This window comes from Mangifera indica, chromosome 4 (genome assembly GCF_011075055.1).
Source record: "Mangifera indica cultivar Alphonso chromosome 4, CATAS_Mindica_2.1, whole genome shotgun sequence".
Taxonomy (NCBI): domain Eukaryota; kingdom Viridiplantae; phylum Streptophyta; class Magnoliopsida; order Sapindales; family Anacardiaceae; genus Mangifera; species Mangifera indica.
In genome coordinates, this window is record NC_058140.1 from 21284527 (window position 1) to 21294677 (window position 10151).

Genomic DNA, 10151 nt, shown 5'->3' on the forward strand with positions numbered 1-10151 from the left:
AACAATTTTAGTCTAATATAGAAATACTTTTTACTTTAAAATTTTAATGTATAAGGAAAGTATTAATCAAATATCTTTATAATTTTTTAATAAGTGGAATCAAAGAAGGGTAATATGCCGAATAACTAGTTTGTTAATAGTTTTTTCCTGGTAAATTAGTGTAACCTTTATTAGAAGAAGGTAACTAAGTATGTTTATAAAGATTTATACTATATTATTTATTTACCCACGGTTTTCAGTATTCTATTGGTAATTTAAAAGTATCCAATCCGCGTAGCCTTAGTCCCAATACCAAATTGAGGTGGTTTTTGTTGGATGCCATGGATATGTTGTTCTGTTCTGTTCTGTAAAGGCAAAACGGTCAAAACAGTTTAAAGGGCAATTCAACTTTCAACTCTTTCCCCTTTCCTGGCGTAGAGGGTTGTCTCTTTTTTTATGTCCAAAAGCACTTATTGTTTCCTTGGTTTCTTCCTTCTTTCTTCTTGTAACACCCGTTTCTGATTCTCTTTGTTTTGGTGGGTTCGGCTCAAAACCTCAACTTTGATCTACAATTTTCATCTTTTTTCTCTCCCATAAGACTTTGAGTTTTGTAAAAAGAAAGATGGCTTATAACTACCAAGGTAACTTCAATAATAAAATCGATTATGTGTTCAAAATAGTGTTGATTGGAGACTCAGCTGTTGGCAAGACTCAGCTTCTGGCTCGTTTTGCAAGAGATGAATTCAGTTTAGATTCAAAGGCCACGATTGGTGTTGAGTTTCAGACTAAAACTCTTGTTATTGATCACAAAAATGTCAAGGCTCAGATTTGGGACACTGCTGGTCAAGAACGGTACTTATCCTTCTATGAATTAATCAAAATTTTCCTTTTAATTGCTCTAAGCTTTGTTGATCAGTGTGTTCAAGTTTTCTAAATTGGGACTTTTCTATCTCTTGAGTTGCGCCTTGTACTTGATGAACAGAGGAAGAAGCTATAAGATTTGATAACTGTTTATCTGATTCTATTGTCTTAGTTTTAGTTACTCATAGCTTGATGAAAGGAGCTATTATTTATACATTGTTATTGGTCATATATCATTTTGCAAGCAAGGATCAGTATCTTAGCAACCCCTAAGTAGTAGGTCCTTCGTATTGGTAGTTCACATGTCAACTGATGGTAGTCATTGCATTCAGCTTACGATGAAGTATGCTATAAAGAACTGTTTAGAGGTTGGAGACTGTTGGATTAGTGACATTGGATTTTATATTGTCATAGTGACAAGCAAGTGCTACTTTTTAACACAGAAAAAAAAAAAATCGTAAAAGGTAGTAAAATAAGATGGTTATTTTTGTTAGTAATCTATAAGGTTCGAGTTGGGTAGTTAAAGGGGACAAGTGATCGAGTTTATTGCCGAGGATGAATTGAAGGAATGTCAATATATGGAGTAAAACTGCCTGTGGAAAATTGACACAGTTGATTCAGATTTCTTTTATTGAATTGGTATCAATTCAAGATGAAAGAAAAGGTGAAAAACACTAAGTATGTCATGAATGCAATTGATAATACAGAGATTAAATAGATAACATTGTATTGAAGGTATATGTTTTGACATGGAAAACAAGATGCTTGTAATTAACTGAACATTGTCGGATAAGGCATTCCTAGTTGATGGATTTATTTTACTGTAAGGCCCTGGCTGTAAATGACCCAGCAACTAATATGTTTATTTGTGTTGTTCTGTGTACACTGTTGATGGTGGTTTCAGGTATCGTGCTGTTACAAGTGCTTACTACAGAGGTGCAGTGGGGGCAATGCTGGTCTATGACATAAGTAAGCGTCAGTCATTTGATCATATAGCCAAATGGTTGGAGGAACTGCGGGGATATGCAGATAAAAATATTGTGATCATGCTTGTAGGCAACAAGTCTGATCTGGGGACCCTTCGAGCTGTAGCTACTGAAGATGCAAAAGAGTTTGCTGAAAGGGAAAGCCTGTTCTTTATGGAGACATCAGCTCTTGAGTCAACTAATGTTGAATCAGCTTTTCTCACTGTCTTGACTGAGATTTATCGAATTGTTTCCAAAAAGTCTCTTGTTGCCAATGATGAACCTGAATCTGGTGGCAGTTCATCGCTTCTCACCGGTACCAATATTGTTGTCACTGGTCAGGAGCCAGAGTCTGGGGGAAGGAGTTTCAACTGTTGCACATCATCATAGGATATTCTCTTCCGCTGTTTATAGCTTGTGGAAATTTTTACCTTCATTCCATATATTACCCTCTTTCCCATTTACATAAAAATTCCAATGTCATGTGATGTGAGGAATTTTAGGAGAAGCAAACTTTTTTGTAAAACAAAACTTTCTCACCATTTATGCAGTGTTCAGTGGTGGAAATACACAGGCTCCCTGTATACATGTGATCCAGTCGGTTGGCAGCATTTCCTCCATTATATGAACTTTGATTCAGACAGAATAGCTTGTGCGATAAATTTGACAACTTATATGATCATTTGTACTATTGTTTGCACTGTGATGGATGTTTTTATGCTTCCCAGGTGAACAAAGTGATCAATGCCATTCAAAGCCACAATTCATGGACAATTAATAAAAACTGAATCTGGTATTATTCTCTCTCTTTCTAATAACTAATTATTCTTTGATTCTTGATATATACATGTCAGCCAGATTTGCTTGGCCTTATCATCATGAAATCATACATTACATTGACAAAATTTAGAATTTCGTTGCTCCTGGCAATGCTGCAAAATTATTGTTTGGTTGATTTCATGATGATCTAGTAAATATGGCAGAATTAAGTGCTTTTTCCTGTTGCTTCTTCTGTAAAAAGCTGCTTGTTCTTGTATCTGGGAACTGCTGCACATATCGAATATAGATTTATGTACATCTCCATCTTCCTAAATGTAAGCTAGATTTGACAAGTTGATCACTAAAAATCCAAGTTTTAAACATTAAAGTCTATGAGAAAAGGATTTTGGAGCTGAGTTGGTGGGCATTTTCAGGTGTTACAGATTGTAGCCATTAACAAGACCAACATCATAAAAGGAAGCTTGTTTCTAATGTGGAATGACATTTACTTTAATGTTGTTTGAACATCAGCTCTCTTATAAAGGAAAATAATGCAATGCGTACTGAATATATATACCGCATTAGTATGTACATGCTTATATAATACATTTTTCATTTAAAATTATCAGATTCAATTGGCATTTACATATTTTTAGAAGTCGCTGCAGAAACTTCAACAAAATCTAATCAAGTAATTAGCTCCATTGCAGGTGAAGATACTTGACAGATCATCGTAGGCATAACTGTAAGCCATCGGACAAGATTTCTTGAATATTTTGGAGAATTCGGTTGGTTTGCACGTATTAGGGCTATCAAAAGCACCAGTGCAACAAAATTCAGGCTTGTTGAAAGCCATGCATGCACTTTTACATGCTACCACTTTGCCTTTCTCTACCTGTTGTAGCTCTTTGGGGCACTCTCGATTCAAGTCGGAAACACATTTAACAGCTTTGCATCTATCACCGGTACCGCCATAAGGGATTACAGAGATTGGCAAGTTGTAGCCATCAACAAGACTAACATCATAGAAATCCGTTGGGCTGCCAAGTGTAAACTCAGCTAGTGATGCTGGTGGTGCACCACCTGCCCCTGCACAGTTTAGAACACCGCCACAATCACCAGTGGTACAGTTTCCCGTGCCGGTTGGGCCAAATGTGCAGGCTGTACGTGCCCAAAATCGGCCAGACCACCCAGTTGGTGCATTGATGCGAATGATTTGTCCTGGTTTCAAAGTGAGTCCTCCATTATGGAGTTGAGGTTTCCCAGCCCCGGTTAGAATCCCAGGCCATACTGTTTCGTTGCATTTGTTTTGCAACGTAAAAACTGCAGCATTTGTGCCTAGAAAGTAATATCAGATAATTAGTATCATATGCTTAGCTTACTGCAAAGTATAATAAGAATAAAAGAAGAACTAAGAATTAATGTGATTCATAGTACCTAAGGCAGAGATCAAAATAAAAAGAAGATTAAAATTCCAGAACGCCATGGTAGAAATGATAAGTAAATAGAAATAACTTAGTTGGATGAAGCAGAGAAAGAATCAGAATTACATATATGTAAAAAGATCCAAAACCAAAATACCAAAGATGGTAATAAAGTTAGAGAAAAAAGCGCAAGAGTGAATATATACCTTGACAGTTGTATCCTATATATCCCAAAAGATTAGGTCCTTTAATAACCAACGGGTTGCGTGCAAGTCTCTAACTAAAACTGAAGTATATTAGCTTAACATATGGACAAATCCTACTCCTACCCACCGTCAAAACGTTTATTTGGTTTACAAAACTGACCGACTCAAGGACAATGCGTTGATAATGGATCGGTACAATTACTGCCATCAGTTGCTTGTCAGAATGGCATTGAATTTTAGCTAAACTGACTATGAATGATGCTGCAGTACTAATGACTAAAGAATGCCGGAAAATGTAGTATAAATAACACATGTATATTTTTTGCCTTGAATTGGTTACCCAAATGGGATCAGCAGCACGAACTTTGTCTGTTTCAAAATTCTGAAGCTTCCAAGCTAAGTCATTAATTAATTGGGAAAATTGTATCTCAACTACGTCAGCAAAGTATAACTATTTGTAGAAATATATGAATCTGATCAAGTTTAACCTTCAATATCAACGTCTACCACATTTTTCATGAACATTTGGGACAGCAACAAGCCCTGAGTCTCCAAAGAGCATTCCGGCTGATTTTGGCCTAAATGAGAAGTGGACATCATGTGTATTGTGAGATTCAGCAAGTTTTCTCTGTATTTTTGCTTTTCATGGGATATTGTTAATTTGAAAGCTCGCCTTGTTCATCCGTGTTGCATGAATTCATAAAGCGAGTAAACAACACTCAATTACATATGATTTCCAGAGCTCATTGCAACAACTTACACACGGCTGACATGCACTTCTCAGCTACACATTAATACTCTGACTTGGATGGACTAACTCCAACATGTTTTGAAGAGTTCCATGGCTTCAGAAACAAATTAACTTATGTTCTGATTTTCAATGGAAAGCTACATATTATCTAACAATTAATTAATTATTACTTTTTGTTGTTTCTGATCATCACTTAAGTTATAAGAAAGACTGCATTAAATTGCCTAAAAATGTTGAAATAGAAAGTGGGCGATGATCAATTGAAGGCAAAAGATAGTACCAGCTATAAATACTAGCTAATTGAAAGATGCTTTGCAAATAAACTAAAAAAGTTCAATCCTCCTGCAATAATGACCATCATTAACGTAGGAATGCAGTGCTACTGCATAATCACCTTGTTCATTTTCAGTCTCTGTACCCTCCTTCTAGTTCGATTCATCTTCAAAAGGCTCGCTATTTCACCAAGCACCACCCACTTGTGCCTTCCTCCAAGCCCGCCCGCTCTTCCGCTCATTGGTCATCTCCATCTCATGAGCCTAACAGTCCACAGATCCCTCACTGAAATCTGCACTAAATATGGTCCTCTTCTCTACCTTCGCTTTGGCTTTATACGCTGTGTTGTCGTTTCATCAGCTTCTGTGGCCATGGAAATATTCAAAACACATGATGTCAACTTCTCTTATCGCCCTCAATCTGTTTTCGGGGATAGTATACTCTTTGGAAATTCTGGGATGTTCACAGCAGCATATGGAGATTACTGGAGATTTATGAAGAAACTTTGCATCACTGATCTACTAGGAGCGCGGCCCCTTGAAAGATCACGTAATGTTAGACGCGAAGAAATTTTGAGACTCTTGCGCAAAATATTGAAGAAAGCTGATGAAAATAAGGCTGTAGACTTGGGTAGTGAAATTGGGAAGCTCGCAAGCAGTGTTCTACTGAGGATGGTGACGGGCTCAGGATTTTCAGAAGAAAACAGTGAGGCTGAGATGATGAAGGATATGGTGGAGGAGTCGCTTGTGCTGACTGCAAAGTTTTTATTTGCTGAGGCACTAGGGCCTTTAAAAGTTTTTGCTTCGTGGTTGTTTGAGAAACGAGGTAGAGATATAATTACTAAATATGATGAGTTACTGGAAAGGTACTTGGAAGAGCATGAAGTAAGATCGAAGAGAGACGGAGACAGATCAGAAAACAGAGATTTGATGGAAATTCTCTTGCAGGTTTATCATGATGAAAAAGCAGAGTTGAAGATTACCAAAACAAACATCAAGGCCTTTCTTCTAGTATAAAGATCGAGATTCCAATTTCTAATCAGTCCATTCTTTTCTTTTTGAGTAGCTTAAAATAATATTGTTAAAATATACCTGCAGGATCTCTTGGTTGCTGGCATCAGTGGCGCAGATGAGGCATTAAAATGGGCAATAGCAGAGCTTTTAAACCATCCTGATGCATTTAATAAAGCTAGGGAAGAGATTGAATCTGTTGTTGGAAGAAATAGACTTGTTGAAGAATCAGATATACAAAATCTTCCTTATTTGCAAGCCGTAGTGAAGGAAACGCTGAGAATTCATCCACCGGTTCCTATATTAGTAAGGGAATCCTATAGAAATTGTAATATCAAAGGCTTCGACATACCTGAAAATACTTTAACAGCTATTAATGCATATGCCATAATGAGGGATCCTGAGTTTTGGGATAAACCAAGCGAATTCCGTCCTGAGAGGTTCTTGGTTTATTCAAAAGAAGAAGAAGAAGATGGTGAAACAAAGAAACAGCTTTTCAATTACTTTCCATTTGGAGGGGGCAGGAGAAACTGCCCGGCTGCATTGCTATCATCAACCATGCTGACTGCTGCGACAGCTGCAGTGGTACAATGCTTTGATTTTGAAGTTGAAGGCAGAAAATTTAAACTGCAGGCTGGACCAGGAATGTCATTAAGCATGCCTCAGAAACTTATGTGTCGTCCCGTGGTTCACTTCAACCCATTTGCCTAAATATGATCATATATGCTTTTGCTGAACCCCAATATCACGAGTATTGATCAACTAGTAATTACTTTTTTTTCATGTTCAAATCATCTATATACGTAGTAGGAATGTCAGATCCTTCTGCGGTAAAAATGTATTTCAAATAAAAATCTATCCTAAATAATGAAGTTTGATTTTGTCAATATTTCCTGTAAGCATCGCCAGCAAATTATAAGTACACTAACGTACATAGTCTATCTAATTCTGAAGCTAGCTTCCTGGCTATAATTAATTAGACAAAATGCATCTCAGCTAATTTGTGAGACATCTGGTATATAGATAAATCGGATGCATGCTTATGAGAAAATCATCCCAATAAACCAAATTTGGGTAGAAGCAGTTGATTGTACGGTTTATGCAAGTATGATTTATATGTCTGTATCATCTCTAAAACAACTTCCATTCCGTTAAAACACCAAAAAAATGTTAAATATGTATATGCATCCCACATCGTATGAGGCGGACTAGAATAATTTGATATCTATCATTTATCTCTTAAGCATTGGTGAAACTTGTTTTATTTGAATTGATTAACAGATTCAATTTTCAGCTCATAAAAAAGACAGCCACTAATTGCAGCCAGGAAGCTTCAAAATTTTAATAGATTATGTAACTTACATAATGTATTTATAATTACTGCTGATGCGTTTTTCATTATTCAGGATAGAATCTCCTTTTAAATACATTTTATGCCACAACTAATAAACACATATATATAACTGCAGTAGGGTCTTACAGATTTCCAGTTTATTCCTTCTAGATAGATGATTTGAACTTGAAGCAAGTAATTACTAGTTGGGCAATACATGTGAAATCGGCAGAAGCATATCATACTTAAGCAAATGGGTTGAAGTGAACCACAGGATGACACATAAGTTTCTCAGGCATGCTCAATGACATTCCTGGTCCAGCCTGCAGTTTAAACTTACTGCCTTCCTACGTTGATGGTGGCCATTAATTATTGCAAGAGTATTGAACTTTTTTACTTGATTTGCAGAACATCTCCAAATTAGCTAGTATTTATAGCTAAACGACTTGCTTATCAAAGGAAAACTGCATTTTAACAAATAAAATTACTTTCACAAGACGATTGAATAAAATTGATTAGATTATGTTGTTATATTTTCATGGATCATCACTTACATTATAAGTAAGACGGTGTTATTGGGAAAGAGTATATTCCATTTCCTCCCAAAGTTTGGCTTCAAAAGCACTTTTTCACCCTATTAGGTAAATATGACACTTTCCCACCCAATATAAACTTTGTTAATAGAAAAACTAATGATGTAAACGAAAAATAGTAATTTTATCATATATAAATTTTGAAAAAAAAAAATTTACATATCATATGCAAACGTGTTAAAACATAAGGGTTTAATTCATAAAACCATAGTTACCATTGAATCCTCCCTATCACAATTATCTTCCATCAAGCCATGATGTAAAGGCAATCGAAAATAACAAGAATGTATAATAGAGAGGTGCGATTGATAGTGGAGAGATATCAAATATGAAATTACATTGTCAATTTTTTATTTGAGTAATTAGAGATTTTGTCGGTAAAAAATGATAAAATCATTGCGATAATGAACAAGAATTAGAGTTGTTGGTGTCGAGAAAGGGTTTGGAAAGTTGAATCAATATCGAAGATGGTTGATGTAAGTAAGGGTGTAAGTGAAAGGAAAGAAGAAGAAATGTAATCAAGGGTTGGAAAATGTTATTTATATTATGCCATCAAGGGATGCAAAAACAAAAAAAAAAGTTTTAGGCTAAACCTTGGGTGGGAGGCATGTGATTTGCTAATTGGGAAACAGTTTCTGTAAATAAATTAAAAAATTACATAACTATGCTTATATTTCATGTCCTAATCAGCTTTCAGTAGAGATACATAAATATGGAATAGAATGTTAAAGCATCTTAATAATTAATTGATGATCTAAGACAATATAAACCACATACTCTAACTAATTTCCTTCCATCTTCTAGTAATAATTAATTGATTGTTTGATAAAATGTAGCTTTCCATTGAAAAACAGCTTGCAAATAGGGAAGATTTTGTATATCTGATTCTTCAACTGAACTGCTTTTTCCCACAACTGATTCAATCTCTTGTCTAACTTTACTAAACACATCAGGATGGCTAATAAGCTCCGCTATTGCCCATTTCACAGCCACTGATCCCAGCAACCAACAAATCCTGCAGGTAAATTCGTGAATTTTAGAATATTATTTTGAATAATAGAAACTAGAGGTCAAAATTAATCTCTTGTACCAAAAGGAAGGCCTTGATGTTGTGCTTGGTAATCTTGAAATCTACTTTCTCATCATGATAAACCTCCAAGAGAATATCCATCAAATCTTTATTTTCTGATGTCTTACCCTCTCTCTTTGCTCTTTCTTCATGCTTCTGTAAGAACGTTTCCAATAACTCATCATACCTGTTAATTATATCTGTACCCTGTTTCTCAAACAACCACGAAGCTGAAACTCTACAGGGACCTAATGCATCAGCAAATAATAATTTAGCAGTGAGGATAAGTGACCCCTCCTCAGTCTTTTTCATCATCTTAGCCTGATCACTGTTTTCCTTTGAAAATCCTGCCCCAGTTACCATCCTGTATAGAACATGGATGCTAGTTTCCCTAACTCACTACCCATTGTCAGTGGCTTTTCTCAGTAATTTACTTAAGAGTTGCATAAGTTCTTCACGTCTGACACCACATGACCTTTCAATATGTCGCATTCCAAGTAGTTCAGTAACGCAAAGTTTCTTCATGAATTTCCAGTAATCTCCATATGGGGCAGCGATGACCCCGAATGTCCAAAGAGTATACCATCCCGGAAAGCTGATTTTGGGCTGAAGGAGAAGTTGAAATCAACTGTTTTGAACATTTCAGTGGCAATAGAAGCAGATGAAACGTGAATGCCAGACATAGATCCAATTCGGAGACGGAGGAGAGGACCATATGTGGAGGAAATTTCAGCTAAGGATTTGTGAACGGTTAGGGTGAGAAGATGAACCGATAAGAGGAAGATCTGGTGGGCTTGGAGGAGACGAAGGTGGTTGTTTGATGATCTTTTCAACTTTCTGAAAATAGATGAAACTAGGAAAGGCAAGATTATGCCGAGCAATGAAAAGAAGATTAAGTAATACTATTGCATGGTGGCCATTGCATGCG

At 36.1% G+C, this 10151-nt stretch overlaps 3 protein-coding genes across 3 annotated transcripts; 2 read left to right on the forward strand and 1 right to left on the reverse strand.

The window, feature by feature from the left end:
- Nucleotides 1-273: 273 nt before the first annotated feature.
- On the forward strand, nt 274-2505 carry LOC123214013 (ras-related protein RABA4c-like). The gene is made up of 2 exons (XM_044633694.1): nt 274-831; nt 1745-2505. Exons 1-2 carry the CDS (start codon nt 602-604, stop codon nt 2193-2195), a joined length of 681 nt encoding a protein of 226 aa, XP_044489629.1. The 5' UTR covers nt 274-601; the 3' UTR covers nt 2196-2505.
- Nucleotides 2506-3118: 613 nt separating this feature from the next.
- LOC123214012 (pathogenesis-related thaumatin-like protein 3.5) lies at nt 3119-4131 on the reverse strand. The gene is made up of 2 exons (XM_044633693.1): nt 4002-4131; nt 3119-3902 (listed from the first exon to the last, which is right to left on the reverse strand). Exons 1-2 carry the CDS (start codon nt 4048-4050, stop codon nt 3238-3240), a joined length of 714 nt encoding a protein of 237 aa, XP_044489628.1. The 5' UTR covers nt 4051-4131; the 3' UTR covers nt 3119-3237.
- Nucleotides 4132-5195: 1064 nt separating this feature from the next.
- On the forward strand, nt 5196-7115 carry LOC123213484 (cytochrome P450 705A22-like). Its single transcript, XM_044632923.1, has 2 exons — nt 5196-6228; nt 6316-7115. Exons 1-2 carry the CDS (start codon nt 5296-5298, stop codon nt 6937-6939), a joined length of 1557 nt encoding a protein of 518 aa, XP_044488858.1. The 5' UTR covers nt 5196-5295; the 3' UTR covers nt 6940-7115.
- The last annotated feature ends 3036 nt before the right edge of the window (nt 7116-10151 follow it).